The sequence below is a fragment of the Hemitrygon akajei genome, chromosome 21 (assembly GCF_048418815.1).
Source record: "Hemitrygon akajei chromosome 21, sHemAka1.3, whole genome shotgun sequence".
Classification (NCBI taxonomy): Eukaryota; Metazoa; Chordata; class Chondrichthyes; order Myliobatiformes; family Dasyatidae; genus Hemitrygon; species Hemitrygon akajei.
The window spans coordinates 60,228,074-60,252,888 of NC_133144.1; the positions used below are offsets into that span (position 1 = coordinate 60,228,074).

General features: G+C 44.5%; 1 protein-coding gene across 1 annotated transcript; it reads left to right on the top strand.

Moving 5' to 3' along the window:
• The first annotated feature begins 6,891 nt into the window (after positions 1–6,891).
• On the top strand, positions 6,892–24,104 carry LOC140714356 (ubiquitin-like protein 7). Its single transcript, XM_073025546.1, has 10 exons — positions 6,892–7,164; positions 7,287–7,406; positions 13,085–13,167; positions 14,295–14,379; positions 16,448–16,505; positions 17,809–17,942; positions 19,889–19,938; positions 21,665–21,832; positions 22,143–22,268; positions 22,860–24,104. Exons 1-10 carry the CDS (start codon positions 6,990–6,992, stop codon positions 22,995–22,997), a joined length of 1,137 nt encoding a protein of 378 aa, XP_072881647.1. The 5' UTR covers positions 6,892–6,989; the 3' UTR covers positions 22,998–24,104.
• The last annotated feature ends 711 nt before the right edge of the window (positions 24,105–24,815 follow it).

Genomic DNA, 24,815 nt, shown 5'->3' on the forward strand with positions numbered 1-24,815 from the left:
AGTGTGGATTTAGTCTTTTCAAAAGTTCTTTCCTAAATTTGGAGAATGGACTGGCAAAACATTATTTATTGTTCATTTACAAGCACTGGTTTTCTGCCTCATAGTGCATTTGTTTTAGTTCACAATTCAACAATTTGTAGGTCTATTTGGACAGGGACCAGATCACTATTGATTTCTATTTATTCAGAGATACAGTGTGCAACAGCTACACCACCGATCAACCCACCTATTTAACACTAGCTTAATCATAGGACAATTTACAATTACCAATTAACCTAATAACAAGCATGTCTTTGGAATGTGGAGGAAACCAGAGCACCCAGAGGAAACCCACACATTCATGGAGAGGACCACAAACTCCTGAGGCAGTTTCAGAACTGAACTCCAATGCCACAAGCTTTAACGCTAACTGTCAAACTTTAGGCTTTCCCCTCCTCTCTGGTGGCACCACTTAATACAGTGAATGTAGTCTAAATTGACCCAATGCTATTTGAATTCTCAATGTCAATAACATTTGAATTGTACTGATAAAGAAGCTGCAGGTGAGCAGATATAAATTAACAGAATTGCACAGAATCCATTTGAACACCTTAACTGGCTGGAGGAATGGGTATTCAACCTCACCAATAACAACCAGCATCCTCTGTGAGAATAAAAGTGCTATTTTCCTAGTATACTGACTGCACTGTTTGAAGCTAGTGCCAATATTGAATAGTACACCCTCAGTTAGAATCACCTACCTAATATAAACTAAGTTGACAGATACAGATGCAGCATGAACCAAGAACGTGATCAATCCATTGTCCAGATCAGATGTCATAGGTGATATTAATCATGGCCTCCGATGGTTCAGCTTTACTGCCGTCTGTAATTATATTGCAGGATCCATGTGCAAAGGAGCTCATTTTAAACATCCTGCGTAAAGCCATGCAATTTATGGATGTGAAAGGGTTCAGCGATAGTAAACAATCCAATCTCCAGAGGAAACTGCAGGCAAAAAAGAGTTCTGTATCAAGTCTTCTGCTGATCTTAACATGGTCCGTTCATATCGACAAGAATCATTAAGTGTCCAGGAAAGATTATTTTGGTGCTGAAAATCTACAGTCACCAGCTGAAAAACTCGCTCAGCCATTGGCCGGGTCGTCGTCAGGTCCCCGCTCTTGGAAGTTGAACCAGTAGCCGGAACGATTTCACGGATGCAAAAACATTTCTGTACAAAATGTCATTTGACTTTCTCTCTGGCTGAAGACTTGATAGCGAGAAAAGGATTCAGGCAAAGGCTGAAGTGAAAACGCACAAATCCTTTGTTTTAAATTAGAAGAGTTGGGGTAACGCGACCCGGTGTTGGAGGATCTGATGTCCTTCGTGCCCGAAAGCAGTGGTGGGTTTGCCCCCAGGGAGCAGAAGGAAGCAGCAGCCGGGGTGAACCCCCTCCCCCTCTGACCCCCGGAGCTTCCAACGCGTTAGCCGAGCCCCTCAGCCCACCGTCACCTCGTTGCCGGGCACTTGCTCGGGCGGTTCTCCGGCTTCGGGCTGAGGTCCAGTCTCAGCGCCCGGCTTCTGCTGGTGGCAGCGGCACTCTCGCTGCAGCCGCTCAAGCTGGCGAGCGGTGGCGGCCAGGGCGGCTTCCAGCTGCCGGCTGCGCTGTCGCAGGTGATCATTCTCGCCCTTGAGGCAGGCGATGAGGGTGCGAGCCACCCGCTGGCTGGAGCTGCAGCGGAGCCCCATGATGGCCTGCACCGCGGCCTGTTCCCAGGAGCGGGGAGCGGCCACCGGCTCCCGCGAGTGCCACGGCTTGGGGCCGGGGTGCCGCCGCTTGCGGGCGCGGCTGGCACGGGTCTCCCTTCCGGGCCGTGGAGGCGAGCCTGGAGAAGGGGACAGCGACGGAGACTGATCAGGCTTCGGCTTCTTGCAGAGGCCCAGTCCGAGGAGCAGTGTACCTTCCTCCAGGTGCTGCGAGCAGACAGTGGCCTCCGGCCCGGGGTCGGGAACTGGCGATACCCGCAACCCGCGGCCCCGCAGCGCCTGCAGCCAGCGGCCGCGCTCCTCCACGCCGCTCGGGAAGCTGTAGAAACAGAAGGGTTCAAGACACGGGCACTCGGCGTGCCGCAAAGGCCTGTGCTGCTCGCACACGGCCGCCCGCCACTCGCACAGGTTGCTGCGGGTGTTATTGCAGCCGTGGACGGCGCAGCCTCGGCCTTCGCTCTCCTCGCCGGCCATGTCCGGAAGTGTCAAGCACCATCCGGAAACAGGCAACGCGGAACCTCAGAGACAGGGAGCGGAGGCGGTGATGATACTGATCAATCTCGTTCCCCGTACGGGGTAGAAATGTCTCGATAATTAGACTTTTTGGGCTAGTGTCGAGTATAAATGCATTTAAGTTTTTGTTTTGGGCAAAACTAAATCCTATGGACAAACATATCCGGAGTATAAATGCCTTGAGAATTTACTTTTTCTGGACATCATTGCATAAACAAACACCAGAAATCTTGCAAATGCCGGAAATTCAGAGTAACACACAGAACATCTATATACATGAATAAACAGGCGATGTTTCTGACCAAGACTATTGGACTGTTGAGTTCTTCCAGTATTTTGTGTATGTTACATTATGAGCTTGAATAATTTATGTAAATGATTTCTGTTCTCATCCAAGAGACATAGAGCACGATAGTACAGAAACGTCCCATCGACCTGCACCCAGACGGAAATCCGCCAAGCACCTACCCCGTAGTTCTCTTAAATGTTACAACTGACCGTCCATCTATCATGTCACTCGCAGCTCATTCTACATTCGCACCACCCTAGTGAAAAAGTTTCCCATCGGGTTCCCCTTAAATATCTCACCATTCATCCTAACCCCATGACACCCATTCTTATCTATTCCCCTCATAATAAGACGTTTCATTCTCCTGCGCTCAATAAGTCCTAACCCATTCAACCTTTCCCAATAACCCTGGCTCTCCAGTTCTGGCAACATCCTTGTAAATGTTCTTGTAAAGTATAAGAATCAGGTTTAATATCACTGGCACATGCCGTGAAATTTGTTGTTTTGTGGCAGCAGTACATTGCAATACATAACAAAAAATCTTATTAATGACTAATAATTATATATATATATATATATATATATATGGAGTAAAAAAAAGAGCAAAAAATAGTGAGGTGTTCATTGTCCATTCTAATGCTGGATCAGAAGAATCTTTTCCTGAACCGTTGAGTGTGTATTTTCAGGCTCCTGTCCCTCCTCCTTAATGGTAACAATGAGAAGAGGCAATGTCCTGGGTAATAGGGGTCTTTAATGACAGATGCTGCCTTTTTGAGGCATTGTCTTTTGAAAGTGTCCTCAATACTATGGAGGCTAGTGGCCATGAAGAGTTGGCAGAGTTTACAACTTTCTGCAGCATTTTACAATCCTGTGCATACCAAATAGTGATGCAACCAGTTAGAATGCCCTCCACTGTAAATCTGTGGAAGTTTGCGAAAGTCTTTGGTGATATACCAATTCTCCTCAAACTCCCAATTAAATATAACTGCTGTCATGTCTTTTCTGTAATTGCATCAATATATTGGGTCCAGGATAGATCCTCAGAGATGCTGACGCCCAGGAACATGAAACTGCTCATCCTTTCCACTGCTGATCCCTCAATGAGGGCAGGTGTGTGTTTCCTCGACTTCCTCTGCTGAAGTGAACAATCAATTCCATGGTCCTACTGACGTTGTTGGTTGTTGTTGCAACACCGCTCAACCAGCTGATCTATCTTGCTCCTGTATGCTTCCTCATATGTGCTGCTGCAAACAGCTCATTGTAATGGCATTTATACTCATGACACTAATATAAATAGAGTAGGAACTGGAACTGGATGAACTCTGGACTATTCAGGAGGCTGAGGGGTTGATAGACAGGACATACTGGGAATTAGTTACACCCAAGGTGCAGGGCACAGGTAACTGGGTGACCATCAGGAGGAATAAGGGGATAGGCAGCCAGTGCAGAGTACCCCTGTGGCCATCCCCCTCAAAAGGATTAATGCTTTGGATACTGTTGTGGGGATAACCTAGCAGAGGTTACAACCTAGCCACAATGGTCAGGTCACTGGCACTAAGTCTGGTTCTGTGGCTCAGAAGGGAAGTGGGGAGAAGAGGGAGGCTGCACTGATAGGGGATTTGTTTGTTATGGGAACAGAAAGGAAGTTCTGTGGATGAAAACGAGATTCCTAGAAGGTTTGATGCCTCCTGGGTGCCAGGGTCAGGGACATCTTGAATCAAGTCCACATTCTTGAGTGGGAGGGTGAGCAGTCAGAGGTTGTGGTCCACATTGGCACCAATGATGTGGATGGGATGGGTGAAGAGACTCTGCAAAGTGAGTATAGGGAATTAGGTGCTAAGTTAAAGACAGGAACTCCAGGGTTGTGATTTCAGGATTGCTACCCGTACCATGTGCTAGTAAGGCCAGAAATAGAAAGATCATATAGTTTAACACGCAGCTAAGTTCAAGGTCCTCTGTTGGTTGGGCTTGCCCATAGATGTTGGGTCCTAGCTGTCTAAGTGATATGCAAACAAACCAGAGCAGTACGATATGGAGAACAAGCTGTTGCCCATGCGGCAGGCTCCCCCTCTCCACACAGGTAATGAATTCAAAGGAACGGCAAAGACCAATGCAGTTTGGCACTAGTATTATGTCGCAGGAGTTGCCAGCCGGCATTGAACTGAATGTAGGAGCTCTGGAGTTTTCCGCATGTAAGATTGCCTTAGAGACTCCAGCTCTGGAGTCTTCCTCGGGTTTGCTCCTGAAGCCTTTTCCGTGAGTGGGTAGAGCTGCAAGGGAGCCGAGGTTTGAGATCAGAGTTTCCCTTCTCTAAGCTGCAATCACAGCTAACATGCCCCATCTGCCTAAAGTGACTGGTTTTAAGGTGCCGGTAACCCGACTTTTCCCCTTCTCCTGTCAGTAGAAATAGTTCCGCTGGGTTTAGTACTGAAGCTACACATGAAGGCCATGAGCTGGACTTGGTTGTCAGAGTCTGAGGTGCACACCATAGGGAGCATTTAATAAGCAGTGGGAGCTTGTCCCCATTACCACCTGTCTATGAAAACCTTAAGGAACCAAACTTAAATTAATATAACTTACATGACAAAGTAACTTAACAAAATTGATACAAGTTTAGGGAAATATAGTCCAGGGCAAAATTAGGGATTTCAGGTTGGTTTAAGAACCTGAAGACAGTGAGAAGTTGCTGTTTTACCTTAAGTCTTCAGGCTCCTGTACCCCCTGGCTGATGGTAACAGTGTGAAGAGACCTCCTGAGACAGTTCCTTAATGTTGGGAAGGGCTCTACTTCTGATGGAATTGGCCGAGTCCGCCATTCTCTATAGACTCCTGTGTTCCTGTGCATTGGAGTTCCCATTTCAACAAGTTAGAATGCTTTCAACTGTACACCTGTAAAAGTTTGTAACAGTCTTCAGTGACGTGCTGAATCTTCTTATACTTCCAGCCTTCTAAACAGATGCTGGAAAAACTCAGCAGGTCAGGCAGCATCTCTGGTAGAAGAAGGGTCAAGAGTCAAGAGCCTCCAAGTCAAGAGACCTAAAAAGAGCTGGAAATCAAACGTTTTGTTTCAGACACTCCCACCTCTCCCCCTTCTCTGCAACTTAAACGTCTGATCCCAGACAATTATTGTTGGTTTATTATTATTATTACAAGAACGTTGCCAGGACGTTACAAGGAGAACCTGAGTTACAAGGAAAGCTTGACTAGGTTAGGTCTTTATTCCTTGGAATGTAGAAATTGAGGGGAGATTTGATAGAGGCATATAAAATTATGATAGGCATAGATAGGGTAAATGAAAGCATGCTTTTTCCACTGTGATTGGGTGGGACAGCTAGAGGTCATGGGTTAAGGGTGAAAGGTGAAAAGTTTAACAGGAACATGAGGGGGATCTTCTTCACTCAGAGGGTCCTGAGAGTATGGAATGAACTGCCAGCATAAGTGGTGAATGTGAACTCAATTTCAACATTTAAGAGAAGTTTGGATAGATACATGGATGGTAGGGGTATGGAGAGCTATGGTCCTGGTGCAGGCCAATGGGAGTAGGCAGTGTAAATGGTTCAGCATGGACTAGATGGGCTGAAGGGCCTATTTCTGTGCTATGACTCTACTGTTATATGTGCTGAGATACATTGTTCTGCATTGTTATCATTTTATCTTGCACTACCTCAATAACTTCTACACTGAAATGATCTGCAGGCACAGTATGGAAGATGTCAGTACATGTGATAATAATATACTGATTCCAAGCATACAGTTGAAATGATCTGTCTGGATGACTTGCAAACAAAGCTAAGCTTTTCACTGTAACATGGTACATCTGACAATAATAAACCAATTCCAGTTCTAGTTAAACTACCTGCTGCATTACAGTGCCATCCATTCTGAGTCTTTAAAATTTAAACAGAAGGCAAGCTATGAAAAGCTTTGCCTGTGTGTCATCTCTTTCAGTCTCTCATCATAGACCTTGCACCTAACTTATCTACCTGCACTGCACTTTCTCAAACTTGTGGTTGGAATTGGAGAAGAATCTGGCCATGCAGTCCTGAGTGTGACATACACAGGTGACAAAAAAGCCAGACCTGCGGAATGGTCTCGGCCTGAAACGTCGACTGTACTTTTAACCATTTCATGCTGCTTGGCCTGCTGAGTTCCTCCAGCATTTTTGTGTCTGTTGCCAATCCTTAAGTCTATTTGTTTAAATAAATGAAATAAAAATTAAAAGAAGAAACAAATGCGCCAATGCTCCCGATAATCATCACTTGCGTGTTTCTCTTTTGCTTATTTTTATTTACCCTTTTAACTCCTATTTTTCTCTGGAAGCGCTGAGGTAATTTCCTGTGCGGTGACGAGACCAACAGTTTGATTTCCGGGCCGTGTCTCCCGGCAACAGTGAGGCCTGCTGACTACTCCGGAGCCTCGGACTGTCCTGTGCCCCTAGGAGGATGCGCCCCGACAGTATCGCTGTGAAATTGGCTGAGCAGCCGCGGGCCCCCAGGGTGGTGCTGCCGTTGCCCGAGGAGCTTCCGCCAGGGCTCGGCGGTGGCCTCCGCATCTCCGCCCTCAAGGAGCTGATCTCCGACAAGCTACCCGGAGCCGCGCCGGCCCCCGGGCTGATCGGTAAAGCGAAAAGCCGGGGACTGAGGGCGGTACTGTCCGGGGCAGGGGGAGGGAGGGTGTGGGGTAGAGAGCTGGGGGGAGATGAACTGTTTACTGATATGGTGAACCGATTGATGTTACAGAACTGGTGTACTGCGGGCGGAAACTGAAAGATGAACAGACACTGGATTTCTATGGGATTCAAGCCGGCTCCACTATCCACGTTCTGAAGAAGTCCTGGCCGGAGCCAGAAGAGAAACCTGGTTTGAAATATTACTAGCGGTTTATGAGTGATTAGACTATTAATTCATTAGGAAAATAAAAATATACTTTTTTTTAAACTAGAAAAACTTGGAACTACAAGCTGCAGTAGTCGCCATGCTGTATCTCCCCGGATAGATAGATTTAGGTTAAGTTCGATCAGAAGTAAATCCAAGATAGTGTGCAACAGAGATTATAGAAAGAACAGGCAGGAGATGAGGCATAATCACAGCCAGTGGCATTCTGCATGGAGGTCAGTCACCAGTGCAGTGCCCTCGGGATCTGTTCTGGGACCCCTTCTCTTCATGATATTTATAAATGACCTGGATGAGGAAGTGGAGTAAGTTTGTTGATGACACAAAGGTTGCGGGTGTTGTGGATAGTGTGGAGGGCTGTCAGAGGTTACAGCGGGACATTGATAGGATGCAAAACTGGGCTGAGAAGTGGCAGATGGAGTTCAACCCAGATAAGTGTGAGGTAGTTCATTTTGGTAGGTTGAATATGATGGCAGAATATAGTATTAATGGTAAAACTCTTGGCAGTGTGGAGGATCAGAGGGATCTTGGGGTCCGAGTCCATAGGACGTGCAGGGCAGCAGCGCAGGTTGACTCTGTGGTTAAGAATGCATATGGTTTATTGGCCTTCATCAATCGTGGAATTGAATTTAGGAGCCAAGAGGTAATGTTGCAGCTGCATAGGACCCTGGTCAGACCCCACTTGGAGTACTGTGCTCAGTTCTGGTCGCCTCACTACAGGAAGGATGTGGAAACCATAGAAAGGGTGCAGAGGAGATTTACAAGGACGTTGCCTGGATTGGGGAGCATGTCTTATGAAAACAGGTTGAGTGAACTCGGCCTTTTCTCCTTAGAGCGACGGAGGATGAGAGGAGACCTGATAGAGGTGTATAAGATGATGAGAGGCATTGATCGTGTGGATAGTCAGAGGCTTTTTCCCAGAGCTGAAATGGCTGCCACAAGAGGCACAGGTTTAAGGTGCTGGGGAATAGGTAGGAGATGTCAGGGGTAAGTTTTTACGCAGAGAGTGGTGAGTGCGTGGAATGGGTTGCCGGCAACAGTGGTGGAGGCAGATACGATAGGGTCTTTTAAGAGTCTTTTGGATAGATACATGGAGCTTAGAAAAATAGAGGGCTGTGGGTAACCCTAGTAATTTCTAAGGTAGGGACATGTTCGGCACAACTTTGTAGGCCGAAGGGCCTGTATTGTGCTGTAGGTTTTCTATGTTTCTGAGTTACAGGGCAATAGAGGCATGGTGCAGTTAAAACAGAAAGGAACAAATACTGGACTGAGAGTGTTGTTATTTGAATGCACGCAGCATAAGGAATAAAATGGACGATCTTGAAATTCAGCTACAGATTGGCAAATATGACGTTGTGGCCAGCTCCGAAACTTGGCTGCCATTGGAGCTGAATGTCCAAGGTTATACGGTGTATTGGAAAGATAGGTTAGTAGGCAGAGGGGGTGGTGTGGCTCTGTGAATAAGAAATAATATTAAATCATTGGAAAGAGATGACATAGGATTGGAAGGTGTAGAGTCTCTATGGGTTGAGTTAAGAAATGGCAAGGGTAAAAGTACCCTAATGGCAGTTGTATACAGGCCTCCAAACAGGAGCCGGGATGTGGATACAAGTTACAGCAGGAGATAGAAAAGGTGTCAGAAAGGCAATGTCATGATAATTGTTGGGGACTTTAACATGAAAGTTGATTGAAAAACCAGGTCAGTACTGAATCTCGAGAGAGAATTTGTAGAATGTCTAACGGATGGCTTTGCTTTTTAGAGCAGCTTGTTGTTGAGCCCACTAGGTGATCAGCTGTGCGGGATTGGGTGTTGTGCAAAGATCTGGAGGTGATAAGAGAGCTTAAGGTTAAGGAACCCTGAGGGAGCAGTGATCACAATATGATTGAGTTCACATTGAAATCTGAGAGGGAAAAAGTAAAATCCAATGTGTCGGTATTTCAGTGGAATAAAGGAAATTGCAATGGCATGAGAGGGGAACTGGCCGAAGTTGATTGGAAAGGGACATTTGCAGGAAAGAGAGCAGAGCAGCAATGGTTGGAGTTTCTGCAAAAAAATGAGGGAAGTGCAAGAAAGATATATTCTAAATAAGAAGAAATTTTCAAATGGAAGAAGGACACTACCGTGGCTGACAAGTGAAGTCAGAGCCAAAATAAAAGCAAAAGATGGTCATCCAAGGAAACCAGAGCTAGTGGGAAGTTAGAGGATTGAGAAGCTTTTAAAAACTTGCAGAAGGAAACTAAGAAGGTCATTCAGAAGGAAAAGATGAACTATGAGAGGAAGCTGGTGACTAATATCAAAGAAGAAACTAAAAGCTTTTTTAAATATACTTGCATGTTACATATATAAAGGGTAAAAGAGAGTCAAGGATAGATATAGGACCTGTACAAAATGATGCTGGAGATATTTGTAATGAGATATGCAGAGATGGCAGAGGAACTGAATGCATATTTTGCATCAGTCTCCACAGTGGAAGACGTCTGCAGTATACTGGACATTCAAGAATGTCAAGGAAGTGAAGTTTGTGCAGTGAAAATTAGGATTGAGAAGGTGCTCCGGAAGCTTAATAGTCTGAGGGTGGAGGAGCAGGTAGTGTTGAGGAAACAGAGAGACTTAGATAGTTTAGAGGGATGGGCAAAGAAGTAGCAAATGAAATACAATGTTGGAAAGTGTATGGTCATGTACTTTGGTGGAAGAAATAAACAGGCAGACTATTATTTAGATGGGGAGAGAATTCAAAATGCAGAGATGCAAAGGGACTTGGGGGTCCTTTTGCAAGGTACCCTAAAGGTTAACCTCCAGGTTGAGTCGGTTGTGAAGAAGGTGACTGCAATGTTGGCATTCATTTCTAGAGGTATAGAGTATAAGAGCAAGGATGTGATGTTGAGGCTCTATAAGGCACTCGAGAGACCACACTTGGAGTATTGCGTGTAGTTTTGGACTCCTTATTTTAGAAAGGATATACTGACATTGGAGAAGGTTCAGAGAAGATTCACGAGAATGATTCCAGGAATGAAAGGGTTACCAATGAGGAACGCCTGGCAGCTCTTGGTCTATATTCCCTGGAGTTCAGGAGAATGAGGTGGGGGATCTCGTATAAACATTCAGAATGTTAAAAGGCCTGACCAGATTAGATATGGCAAAGTTATTTCCCATGGTAGGGGATTCTAGGACAAGAGGACACGACTTCAGGATTGAAGGACATCCTTTTAGAACTGAGATGCAGAGAAATTACTTGAGTCAGAGGGTGGGAAATCTGTTGAATTTGTTGCCATGAGTGGCTGTGGAGGCCAAGTCATTGGGTGTATTTAAGGCAGAGATAGATAGGTTCTTGATTAGCCAGGGCCTCAAAGGGTATGGGTTGAAAGCAGGGGAGTGGAGATGACTGGAAGAATTGTTTCAGCCCATGATTGAATGGCGGAGCAGACTCGATGAGCCAAGTGGCCTACTTCTGCTCCTATATCTTATGTTCTTATGGATCAACAAGAGTAACAAAAATATACCAAGGATGAGATTAAGAGGATGGGACGGGAGCTTGTATAGTGTAGAAACATTGGAGGAGGTTTTAATTGAGTATTTTGAGCTTTAACTTTCCATAAGGTTGTTATAGCCAGGGGGCGGGGAGCAGTGGGGATAAGCTCGCACTACCTGTTTATTAAATGCTACCAATGGCATGCATCTCAAATAGCCTCTGATACCCAAGTCTATCTCCTGGCCTTCAGGTGTAGCTTAGCTACTGAATCGTTTCTACTGACAGGAGAAGGGGGGAAGGCTGGTCACTGGTGCCTTAAAACTATTTGCTTTGAGCAGATGGGGGTCATCGGCCACTGTTGGTAGCTCATCTAGGAGAAGGAAAACTCCCGATTGTAAACTGTGGTTATACCCACTCATGGGGAAGGCTTCGGGAGTGAACCCTGAGGAAAAAATCCAGAGCTGGACGCCCTGGGGCAGTCAGTCCCAAGTTAAGTACAATGCTGACTGGTAACACCTGTGATGTGCTGGTGCCAAACTGTATCAGACTCTACTGTTCATTTGGATTTATCAATTGCATGGAGAGGGGGAGCTCTCTGCATTGTACTGCCCTGGCTTGTGTATATAGACAGCTAGGACGCAACATCAATGGTTGACCTCAACCAATGGAGGATCCCAATTTAAAATATAGTTGGATGGAGAAGAAGAGATTTCTGGTTTCAGTGTAAGCCTCATTTGTCTCTCATTTAAATGTTTTAAATAGGGTTGGTATAGTAGCTTAGTGGCTAGCACAGGGGTGGGCAAACTTTTTGACTTGTGGGCCACAAAGGGTTCTAAAATTTGGCAGGGGGGCCAGACCAGGAGCAGATGGACGGATTGTTTTGGTAATACACCTCATAAGAGAAAATAAAATATCATGGGATATGTAGAAAACATGTGCTTTAATTTCAATTGAAAATGAACAAATGCATTACAACAAAATATCTGTCTTTGAAGTCCCATGGTATTTAGCTATTTATTGAAATGACTTTTAAAACACTGAAAATTAAATGAATAAAATACAGCTTTTTTTAATAGTAACAGTTATTATTTTAAAGCACTGAAAATTCTGTTATCCTTCAAGATATTATCATCATCACTCTCCTCCTGACTGTCTTTATTTCAAAAACGGTAGGAGATGCAGGTCTACTTGTCCTGCTCCTTCTTATTCAATTATCCCCTGTGCCAAAACTCAACAACGACCAGCACAAGGACAGAACAGTGACAGCGCGCCAGTATGCGGAGCCCGTTATTTGATCTGGAGCGCATTTTTTATTTTGAGAACGTACGTGCATCTGCGCACTACTCATGTCCATCACTTAACAGAAATGACATGTAACATGTAAGGTTTATTGAAAAAAATATTTTCAAATGCATTTTTTTACATAACACAATGAAGAAACTTATTTTTAATTTCAGTGGGAACAGTGTTGTTGGTCTCCCTTTTTAGCCAGCGCATCAAAGTCTGGATTTAGTTTTGTTGTGGCGAAAACGCCAGAATTGCGGGGAAAAAAACGTTAATAAGGTTTATTAATATAATTTCATCAAGTTCTGCGGGCCGGATTAAAAAGCTTAACGGGCCGCATATGGCCCCCGGGCCGTAGTTTGCCCATGCCTGGGCCAGCACAACACTTTACAGTACAGGCGATCCAGGTTCAATTCCCACTGCTGCCTATAAGAAGTTTGTACATCTCCCCATGACGGCGTGGGTTTCCTTTGGGTGCTCTGGTTTTCTGCCACAGTCCAAAGACATAGGTTAGGTAGGTTAATTGGTCATTGTAAGTTGTCCTGTGATTCAGCTAGGACTAAATTCAGGGGATTGCTTGGTGGCACAGCTCAAAGGGACAGAAGAGCCTATTTTGCTCAATAATAAATAAAAACAAAATGCTAGACGTACTCAATCAGGCAGCTCCTATGTGGAAAGAAATAGAACTAATGCTTGGAATCGATGAGTTTTCATCAGAAGTATTTGAAGTATCATTACTGGCATCAATCAAGAAAAGTCATTCCCTGTTGAATTCCAGGGAACTTGGGTTAAAAGAAGGGAAATCAAGGGAACTGTGATAAGATGTGAATTGGTTTTACCCTTGCCCGCTCCAGGAGCACCAGAAACATTTATTATGTTGCTGCTTTACAGAGCCCGTGGACCAGGCTGCGGCAGCGCGTGAGTTCCGTGTACTCCAGGCAGCGCTTCACGCCAGCCCTGCCTACAGGGAGGCGGTAAGTGAAAATGCTGGGAGCAAAGGCTTTTTTCCCTGTTGCTTTCAGATATGAAAAGTTTACAGGGACTGTAAAGTTGATCATGTTCATAGCAGGGGTACATTTTGCAGTTTGCAAGCAAGGTGCAAAAATGGTGAGAGGGATTCAGTTTGAAGATGTATAGGAAGAATAGGTTGAGTGAGCTATTGTTTTTCTCTTTGAAGTGAAGGAAAACAGGTGTCTTTCTTGAGGTGTACAGAAGATGAGAGGCATAGATCGAGTGTAACCAACAACTGTTTTTCTGGGGCAGAAATGGCTAACACGAGGGGACATAATTTTAAGGCGATTATGGGAAAGTATGAGGGGATGTCAGAGTTAAGTGTTTTTTTAACACGGAGTGGTGGATGTGCCCTGTCAGAGGTGATGGTCGAGGCAAACGCATTAGGTACATTTAAGAAACTCTCAGACAGGTACATGGATTATTGAAATATAGAGGGCTGTGTAGGAGGGAAGGATTAGATTGATCTTAGAGTAGGTTATAAGGTCAGCATATTGTGTGCTGAAGGGGCTGTACTATGCTGTAAAGTTCTACGTTCTGTGTATTTGGGAAGGTCAAACACTTGAAGCAATAGTTTACAATAGTTTAGCAAGACAACCTCTGTCTTATATATACCCAATGACGTGGCCTCCACAGCCACCTGTGGCAAAGAATTCCACAGATCTACTCTCTGGCTTAATGAATTTCTCCTCATCTCTGCCCTAAATGAATGTCCCTCTATTGTGAGGCTGTGGCCTCTGGTCTTACAGTCCCCCACCATAGGAAACATCCCCTTCACATCCACTCTATTGAGACTTTTCAACATTTGATAAGTTTCAGTGAGACCCCACCCCTTCACCCCCATTCTTCTGAATTCCACAGACTATCACCTTGCATCTTGTACTCCCTCCCCTCACTCCACGACCTTATTCTGGCTTCTCCCCCTTCCTTTCCAGTCCCGTTGAAGGGTCTTGGTCAAAGCTTCAACTGTTTATTCCCTTCCATAGATGCTGCCTGACCTACTGAGTTCCTCCAGTATTTTGTGTGTGTTACTCTGGATTTCCAGCATCTGCAGAATTTCTTTAAAGTAGCTGAATTGGTTCAATTACAGGTTTTCAAGATGCTGGGTAATAAGGAGTCACTGGACCAGATTATTGTTGCTACACCAGGTCTCAGCAATGATCCCATTGCTTTAGGTAAGTTTGAATATTCATCCTTGTTTTTTCAAGCAACAATGCTGAGTCATTGTTCAAAGTACACATGTGTTACTGTTGCCTCAAGTCACACACCATGCTGATTTGTTCCTTCACCTTGTTCAGTACCATGGGATTTGCTGTCACATGCCCTACACTTCTTTCAGGAGAAGGTCATCAGTATGAAGGGGAATAAACGGTGAAGATTTCAGGCTGAGACCCATCATTAGGACACTTCTGTGTTCATTTATTCATCTGTTTTGTGGTCATAGACTCAAGGAACACTACAGTACACAAGCAGGACTTTTGGCCAATCTAGTCAATGCAGAACTATTAATCTGCCAATCCCAACAATTTGCACCTAGACCATATCCCTGTATACCCCTCCCATCCATGTACTTGTCCAAATTATTCTTAAATGTTGAAATTGAGCCCGCATCCACCATTTCTGCTGGCAGCACGTTCCACACTCACCACTCTTTGAGTGAAGAAATTTCCCTTCCTGTTCCCCTTAAACATTTCACCTTTCACCCTTAACCCATGACCTCTAATTTTAGTCTCTCACAGTCTCAGTGGAAAAAGCCTGCTTGCGTTTCCCTTATCTATACCCCCTATAATTTTGTATACTTCTATCAAATCTCCCCTCATTCTTTTGTCATGGGTGTAACTGGGCAGCGTGGGCTCATTGGGCCAGCAGGGCCTGTTAGCGTGCTGTATCTCTAAAAGCAAAAGCAGTGCATGCGAGAGCATCACAGAAACAGCTGTGAGGTGAGAGTGGGGGCCAGCCTGCTTCACTGTCTCAGTGAGTCTGCTCTGGATGTAGGCAAGGGGCAGTGTGGGAGAGAAGGCACGTGGAAATGCCTTGTACTCACCTGGCAGAAGTTGTCTGCAGCAGTGGGGGAAATCCTCCCTGACAGATTCCCAAACACTTTGCCCATTGTAAGGACTGTCCATAAGTTGGATGTTTGCAAACCGAGGGCTCCCAGATTTCATTTTCTGTTCTGTAGGTGAGATACAGTTTTTGGATTCTGTTTTTCAGCTGAGTTACTGAGATTTCCTACCTGAGGTGTTGTAGTGGCTGCCATCCTTACTCAGACCCTTGAGTAACCTTTACCATACAAATCTATACCTTGTAGTGATAGTATCCCTTCACATTATTTTAATTTATTTTCGAACACAGAAGTGTCCTAATGATGGGTCTCAGCCTGAAATGTTGACCCTCTGTAGATAAAGCTGTGCCGCCTGGACCCCACTGATTAAATCCTAGTCTGATCACGGGACAATTTACAATGACCAATTAACCTGCTGACAGGTACATCTTTAGACTGTGGGAGGGAACCAGAGCACCCCAAGGAAACCCACACATTCATGGGGAGCATGTACAAACTCCTTACAGATGGCATCAGATTGAGCTCTGAACTCCTGGTGCCCTGAACAATAGTAGCATTGCGCTAATTGCTACGCTACTATGGTGCCATTACAGTGAACTGCCTTTGTGACAGAATCATGATCAGGTTTAATATCACCATCATATTTCATGAAATTTGTTGTTCTGTGGCAGCAGTACAGTGCAATACATAATAAAGGCTATAAGTTACAATAAGTACAGTACTGTGCAAAAGTCTTGGACACATGTATGTTGCTGGGGTGCCTAGTACTTTTGCACAGTACTGTAGTAATTTTATGTATTGCACTGTACTGCTTCCACAATTCATCACATACATGAGTGATGGTAACCCTGAGTCTGATATGTGTCTCTAATGTACACTGAGCATGAGAAGGGTGCAGGGAGAGGGGAGAGAGTGGATAGCATCAGAGAAACATTCTGAATTCATCCGGCATTTTGTCTGTGTCACTTCGGATATCTAGAATCTGCAGGGTCTCGTGTTCCCATTTGAAAGCATTGTAGATAGTGGGTAACTAATAATCACTTGATTAATAAGGTTCTTAAACCTACTGAGGTGGAGATTTGGGGAGACTTCAACACTTCAGCAATGTAAACCCTATTAAACTAGGTCTAAGTGTTGGGTTTTATTTGATCCTTGTTAATTTTTGTCTGTTTTTGAACCAGGTGTACTTCAAGACAAAGATCTATTTGTGCTTTTCACTGACCCAAGCCTACTGGACACGTAAGTGCTGATTTTTAATTTTCTGAGTTCAATTTCCAGTGTCCGATTGTCTATTTTGTCTGTTGACCTCTATTGGTGAGCAGTCCTTGGTAGATCTTTACTGAATTAATGGATCATTTATTTAGATTTTTTAAACCTAGATTCAAGCTGTGTTTGGTTTAATTCAGCTGTTGCCCAGAAATGCAAGACTACAGATTCAGAATCAGATTTATTATCACTCACTTGATGGGAAATTTGTTGTTTTGCATTAGTAATGTAGTAATTTTGTTTTTGTATTATAAATTAGTAGAAACAAATGAATAACAAAGTAGTGTTTATGGATTAATGGACTGTTCAGAAACTTTCCCTGAGTCTCATGCTGCCCATTTACATTATGGGTAACTTTTAGTGCACTTTTCTTGAATCTCAGCCATTTTCTTTCTATTGAAATCCATGGCAAAAAAAAAGCTGGTTGTTAGGAAAGAAAATGTGGGAAATAGACAGCAGGAGCTCAGAAAGTTGACGGGAGGGGAGCCATGGTAGTGCAGAGGTTGGCTCGATGCTATTACAGCTTGGGGTGGGGTGTCAGAGTTCGGAGTGCAACTCCACCACTGTATGTAAGGAGTTTGTATGTCATCCCCTGAACATGTGGCTTTTCTCTCACATTCCAAAGATGTACTGGTTAGTGGGTTGGTCATTGTAAATTGTCCTGTGATTAGGCTAGGGTGAAATAGGTGGGTTGCTGGGAATGTGCCTCACTGGCCCAGCAGGGCCTGTTCTATGCTGTATCTCTGAATAACTAAAACATAGACAGAAGAGTGACTACAGATGCTGGAAATCTAATTCAGTGCACACAAGGTGCTGGAGGAACTCACTGGGCTGGGCAGCAGCTGTGGAGGAAAATGAATGGTAAAGGTTTTGGCTAAGCCCCTTCGTCAGAACTCTGGGAATGTAGGGAGAACAAAATGGATTAGAGAAAATGGCCAGCGCAGACTTGATGGGCCTGCTCTGTGCTTTAATGACTTGACAACAACCAGTCTCAATACCTTTATCTACAAGGAAACAGCAGCCCAGGGGGAAACCAACTTGGTCACAGAAGAATATACAAGCTTACACATACCAATGTATACCTGAGTCCCAAATCAAGACAAATATTACAGGAACCAGCCCAGTAAGATTTCACTTCTCTGGTATCTTGGGAGACATTGATTGGACTGACAATAGGGACAGAGTGTGAGGCTTTGCATGTTGTACAAAGGAAATAAATTGGGTTGCCTTAACATGGAACTGCTTTGATTTTCATGTGTGTGGTCTCCCCTATCAGGTTAATTTCCTCACACCCTGCACTGGTCAATGCAATGGTGCTGGTCCTACACTCTGTGACCGGCACTACCCCTCCTCCAGCTGCTGGCGGCAACTCCAGGAATATCCCATCTAGCTCGTACAGTGAGGTGCCAGGTAAGGACTATACCTGTTCAAAAACTTAAAATATATATACCTCACAGCATTTTCACATGGTACACTCATCCAAGATGCCTTGTCAGCAAAAGTTTGAGATTCCTGTCTAAGCAATGAAGCCAAGGTAACCTATAGTGTACAAAGTAGGGGATGAAAGCTGCCTAGAAGTGAAGATATGCAGAGCTCCTAGAGATTTGTGAAAACAAAGTGGACAAAAGGCCAGTCACAGTCATTTCACTTATTGACCCCTTTTCATATCATGACCTGTTAGTTTATAGATGAAGGGGCTGGTTATTATTTTAGCAGCAAGTCTTCTTTGGACAGTCAGGCTGGATAAAACAGTAGCAAATGGGTTAACACTATTTGCTCCTGGCCTGGGTCCACTGCTGTTTTGTGACAAGACTTCCAACACTTATTTTCCATTTTCTGCTACAGCAGAAGGTTTGTAACAAGGGGAAGGAACCTGTGTTACCAGAAGTCAAACAGGTCTGTCAGTGCCTGAAAGGGGAAAACTGGCTTTCCATTTTCCATGTGATTCTTTCATATCCTCTCTCCTTTCTTTTTGAGAATTCTACTTGTCCTCTGCTAACAATTTCTGCTAAAATCAGTTATTGCCAACACATCAAGATTGCTACTTTGGCCAGTTGCACAATACTTGCCTACTTTATCATATTGTACTTAATTCCCCAAATGGTTATTCTGTACTTCTAGTCTCAGTGGGCTTTTATTGTGTTTGGTTTGCTTCCCTCAGCCAATGAAGGGCGCAGTTTTTCTGATATTGAGATGAATGGATCAGGTTGGACATGGTCACAGTTGATAGAATGTACCCCATGCCATAAGTCATCTTGTTAACCAAGGCTAATTTGCACAAGTTGGTTTAATCCAAGCTCCCAATGTTTCTCGTTCCAGTTATTCTTTAAGACAAGACACCATCCAGACTTATAGTCTGCTAATCTTGCTATGAGTCAAGCACTATATACATACAGAATCACCCAGTAGGCTTGTCTGGAAAGTGAGATCCCATGGCTGACCAGATACATTTGCTTGGTGGTAGGAGGCAGAGAGAGGTAGTGGAGGGGAGTTTTTCAGATTGAAGACCAGTGACCAATATTGTGTTGCAGGGATTGGTTCTGGGTCCACTGTTGTTTGTCATCATTTCAACTATTTGGATGATAATGTTGTAGGACTTTCACAGTGAATATCAGGGCCCTAGGGAGTGTTGTACAACAGAGGAACCTAGCAGCTAGTTATATAGTTCCCTCAGAGTGGCATCACAGGTAGATAGGATGCTGAAGAAGGTGTTTGGCATGCTGGCCTTCGTCAATCAGGGCACTGAATACGGTGAGGTCACACTTGGAGTATTGTATACAACTTTGGCCATCTCTGTATAGGAAGAATGTGGAAGCTTTTGAGAGAGTGCAGAGGAAGCTTTTGAGAGAGTGCAGAGGAGATTCCGTGTGGATTAGAGAGCCTGTCTAATAAGCAAAGGTTGAGCAAGCTGGGCCTTTTCTCTTTGGAGTGAAGGAGGTTAAGAGGCGACTTGATAGAGGTGTGAGAAAAGGCAAACATTGAGTGGTCAGCCAGTGCTTTTATTTCAACATGGCAAAGGCAAATACAGAAGGACGTAGTTATAAGGTGATTGGAGGAATGTATAGGGGGTGTCACCATTAACATGGAATGGTGGGTGTGGAACGCACTGCCAGGGGTGGTGGTAGAGGCAGATACACCAGAGACACTTAAGAGTCTTGGATAGGCTCATGGATGAAAGAAAAAAGGACTGTGTGGGAGGGAAGCGTTAAGATTGATTGTGCAGTAGATTGAAAGGTCATCAGAACATTGTGGGCCAAAGGGCTTTGCTGTGTTGTACTGTTCTGTGTTCTAATCACACACATTCAAGTGTCCTGTTAGGAGTTTAATTTGTTACTCTCCCCTGGTTCCTGTTTCAGGGGGATTCCTCTTTGATGGTCTGTCTGACGATGAGGATGAATTTCAGCAGGTAAATAAAGTGCCAACTGGTCACAGAAATTGAGTGTGTGTCTGTGCCTGTGTCTGTCTGTGTCTAACCTCTTATTACACATGGAAAATGGCCCTAAGCAATTCATATACTTATGTTTACAGCTATACATTCCTTTCCTGTGCTTAAGTATTAAGTAATTAAATTTAAGAAAATGTTTTATTCTGTGAGGTCTAACCTCTGAATTATTTAAAACTACTTCTTCTTGGCTTATTTAAAATTCACTAGTGCAAAGTAGCTGCTTGATTTATGGGGGTTTAAACAGTATCTCAAAATGCACAAGCCCTCCAATGTGCTTGGTAGTATAAATGGAATTTTGTTTCTATTGTATCCACTGAGGATGTTACCCATTGACAGTGGAGGATGCATGACCCCTATAGGGCCATTGTGAGCTTCCCTCTCATTTGCTACTGTGAAAGGCACCTTGTAATATAAATGATGAGGCATTGGAGCCTGTATAACACCTATTATCCTGGCTGTGATATAGCAATGCTTGCATGTATAGTTAAACATAGAGCACCAGAGACAGAAACAAGCCCTTTGCCCCATCTAGTCCATGCCGACCAGATCTTCTGTCTAGTCCCATCTATTTGCATGAAGACCATAACCACCCCCTTCCCCCTCCCAGCCATGTACCTGTCCAAACCTTTCTTAAATGTTACAATTGAATCTGCATCTACCATCTCCGTGGGCAGCTCGTTCCACTCTCGCACCACCCTCTGAGTGAAGTTTCACCTCTGATTCCGCTTAAATATTTCACCTTTCACCCAAAACTTATGACCTCTAGTTCTATTCCCACCCAGGCTGGCCTCTTACCTCATCTCACCTGGCTATTGCTCCCCCAGCAGCCCTCCTTCACGTTCTCCCATGGTCCACTCTGCTCAGATTCCTTTCCCACCCACCCATCTGGCTTCACCTATCACTTTCTTGCTATCCTTCTCCCCCCCCCACTTTTTATCCGGGCATCTTTCCCCTTCCTTTTCAGTCGACTGTTTATTCATTTCCATAGAAGTTGCCTGACCTGCTGTGTCCCTCCAGCATTTTGTGTGGGTATTGCTCTGGATTTCCAGCATCTGAGGAGCATTGTGTTTGTGAGAGGGAAAACACCTGCATGCATTCACCCTCTTGGTATTGCTTTTGTTTTTTTGTGGTCATGTGCACCAAAATGCAGTGGAAAGCTTGCCTTGCAGAATTCATACAGATCAAATCATCACACAGTGCATTGAGCTAGAATAAGGTAAAACAATAACAATGCAGAATAAAGTATGAAAGCTACTGAAAAAGTGTAGTGCAGGTAAACAGTAAAGTGCAAGGTCATTAACAAGGCAGATGTGAGGCCAAAAGTCCACATTTATCATACAGGAGTGGGATAGAAGCTGTTCTCGAGTCTGATTGTATGTGCTTTCAGGCTTTTGTATCTTCTGCCTGATGGGAGAGGGGAGAAGAATGGATGTCCAGATGGGGTTTTTGATTATGCTGGGTGCCTTGCTGAGGCAGGAAGTGGTATAAACAGTTCATCGAGAGGATGCTGGTTCCTGTGATCTGTGATGTGCTGAGCTTTCTCTACAACTCTCTGCTGTTCTTGCAATCACGAACACAGCCAGTTGCCATACCATGCATCCAGACAGAATCTTGATTGGTTTCTAATTGACTCTTGAAGGAGTATTCTTGCCATCCGTGATTAAAACCTTTTCTGCTTTCTTCACAGTCCCGGCCTACTGCTTCCTCAAGCAACACCTCCGGCTCTCGCCCTGCTACTTTGGGCTACAGTGGTTCTGTGGGACCTCGACCCATTACTCAGAGTGAGCTGGCAACTGCGCTGGCCTTGGCCAGTACGCCAGAGAGCAGCGCTGTCACCCCAACAACTGGGACGCAGGTAGGTCAACGTTTCCCACTCGTGCTCCAACCCTTCTTGGCTGTGTCCTCTGTCACTACCAGAGGTCACAGTAGCATATCGCTGTTACGAAGCCAGCGATCCAGGTTCCTTCCTGCCACTGTCAGTAAGGAGTTTGTACGTTCTCTCCGTGACCACGTGGGCTTCCTCCGGTTTCCTCCCTTATTCTAAAGACGTGAATTTGTAGATTAATTGGTCACATGGGTAATTGGGTGTCATAGGCTCGGACAGAAAATGGCTGTTACTGTGTTATCTCTCTAAACAAATTGGGTCTGTGCTTCCCTCCCCACAGGGCACATCATCAAGTCTGTCTCCGGTGATGAATTCAGGCGCACCGTCAGCTGCCCCCATCAGTCACGACATATTCAGCCAGGCCCTGCAGCAGGCACTACAAGCCTCCAACATCTCGGCACTTCAGGTCAGTGCCTCCAGTTAACAGTTCTTGAGTGCACTGCTGAAACCGGGAGGTTTCAGAAACTTCTGACCACGGCAGTGTTAGAGCAAAACCTGAGACACACCCCAACCTGATCTGTGACAACTCATTTGGGATGTGTCTAAAAATATGCTAAACAGATTTTGCAGATGCTGAAAATCTTGAACACACACGGATTGCTGGAGGAACTCAGTAAGTCAGACAGCATCTATAGAGGGGAATAAACAGGGCTAAGACCATTTGTCATTACTGGAAAGGAACAGGACAGGATCCAGAAGGTGAAGGGAGGTGGAAGTGCACAAACCGGCAGGTGATTGGTGAGACCAGGTGAGGGGTAACGTGGGTGGGTGAGGAATGAACAAGTCTGGGAGGGGATAGGTGGAAGAAGTAAAGGCTGAAAAAAGGAAGAGAGGAGAGGAGCAGGAGGGAGGGGAGATGTTGCTTAACCCACTGAATCCACCAGCATTGTGTGTATGTTGCTGAAGGTGTTAATGTCAAGTTCTGTTTTATTTGGTTGATGCGGAAGGGAGCTGGAGGGGGACTACTACCTGACTATGGCCTGTTTGCCTCCCGCAGAACCAGTGGCAGCCCCAGCTTCAGCAGCTGAGGGACATGGGGATCCAGGATACTGAGCTGAGCCTTCGCGCACTGCAGGCAACCGGAGGAGACATCCAGGCTGCGCTGGAACTCATTTTCGCTGGAGGAGCCCCTTAGCTTGGTTGGCTGGAGCCTGTGGAGCTGCTACAAGAAGCAAAGAACTGGGAGTCCATGGCAGAGTAGTTAACTCCAAAGACTGGTGTGTGTTAAAAGGAAATATAATTGTAGGGTAAATACTACATTGGTAAGTAGATGGCCCTAGTGTGAGTCCTGGGTATCTTTATCTGAAGGAAAAGATTGAGATAACTGGTTTAATTAAAAAAAATCCTGTTGATTTTAAAAGATCTACTGCTGCTGTCATAGGTCATAGTTTAACTCTGTTGCAAGTTGAGACACTGCCATCGTCAGCTGCCTGACCTGGTTGTCACGAACATTTAGAAGGTTTGGATCCTGTGATTCTTTTGGCTTTACTTCAGCAGCAAATTGTGCATGTGTCAGACGTTACATGTTTAGTTTGCTGTTATTTGTCCTATTTATTAAGTGCTATTCCCAGTAGGGGGAGCTTGTTCAAGCTTCTCTAATTCTAACAATTCTATTACTCCCTCCTGAAACAAAAACGGGGCCTGAGTCAGCACTTAAAATTACTAGCAGCTTTCTTATAGAAATTGTATAGATTTTAAATTACAATTCTGAGTATTTCTCAACTGAGAGTTTAGTTCCAGATCTGCCTTTTTATGTTGTGTATTCTGCCAATGGAGATGTACATCTGTTATTTTTCATCAAATTATTAAACATTACTGTGTGTATTACAGTTCAGTCCATGCTGAACAAGTTGCATGGCTTTGGAAAATGTGATGATTTTTTTTCTTATGACAATGAGCTTCTGAGTGACATGTTTGGCCTTTGTCAACTTGCCATTTAACTGCTGTGTTGCCACCAGAGGTAAGGTCCCTGACAACTAAGTTTTCTAGTAGACGCCCAACAATTGCTTCCATGTGGGGACCTGGGATTGTGCCATGTTGCACAGCAGTTTGGTAAGCTGCCTTGGATTCTTCTTTTTCCTCCCTTCATGTGACTATTTGTCATTTGGGATCTTGGAGAATTGTAGCATGTAAGATTCTCAGATATTCAGTGAAGATGATAGGTTTGAGAACAATGGAGCTGTTGTGTGTTGTGTAACAATTTTAAGTGTATCAAACATTAAAGGTCACCTTGTGTCATGAACTTTACTGTGTTGACATCCTAGTTTTTCCAATTTGTTTGGTCAAATAGGGCAGTATTTCTTTACCCACAATGATTGAATCTCATTCAATCTGTATTTCACATCCACTGTGCGGTGCATTTCTTTGTTTTTAAGGTAGAGGTACACAGGAAAACATAATGAACAATTAGAGTGGAATGAGCACAATTTATTATCCTTCTCAACCCTGTTCTTCTCTCTTCTCCCTGTAGCCTTTGACACCCCTACTAATCAAAAACCTATCAACTTCCACTTTAGATAAACCCAATGACTTGGTCTCTGTGGCCACTGTGACGACTGTCATGGGCTTGTTGCATGTGCTGAAGAGCTGCAAATGGAACTGATTGGAGTGGAACTGTCAGGGATGCATTCTCAGCTCACAGTTTATGATGGGAGGAAGATTCCTTGAGCTGAATGTTCCCTGCCAATAATCGTCCTTTCCATAAGCATTCCAGCTCTTCCTGCTTCCATTCCATTCCTGAACTATCGACTGTTTATTCCTTTCCATCATCGCTGTCTGACCTGCTGAATTCCTCCAGCATTTTGTGTGTGTTGCTCCGGATTTCTGGCATCTGCAGAATCTTTTGTGTTCCTCTTCCCCATTCTGTGTAAAATCACTAGTTTGTTGTCTGATCAAGAATCCAGTTAGTACTGACTAAATGAATCAAGCCCAACTCCACCTGAATGTGAATGTT

What these genes read in the sequence shown, in the direction of transcription:
- LOC140714356 (XM_073025546.1), top strand. Translation starts at nt 6,990, where the DNA reads ATGCGCCCCGACAGTATCGCTGTGAAATTGGCTGAGCAGCCGCGGGCC. An exon ending in GGAGCCAGAAGAGAAACCTG is followed by an intron (nt 7,407 to 13,084) that starts GTTTGAAATATT and finishes GCTGCTTTACAG; the next exon opens with AGCCCGTGGACCAGGCTGCG. An exon ending in CCCCAACAACTGGGACGCAG is followed by an intron (nt 21,833 to 22,142) that starts GTAGGTCAACGT and finishes CCCTCCCCACAG; the next exon opens with GGCACATCATCAAGTCTGTC.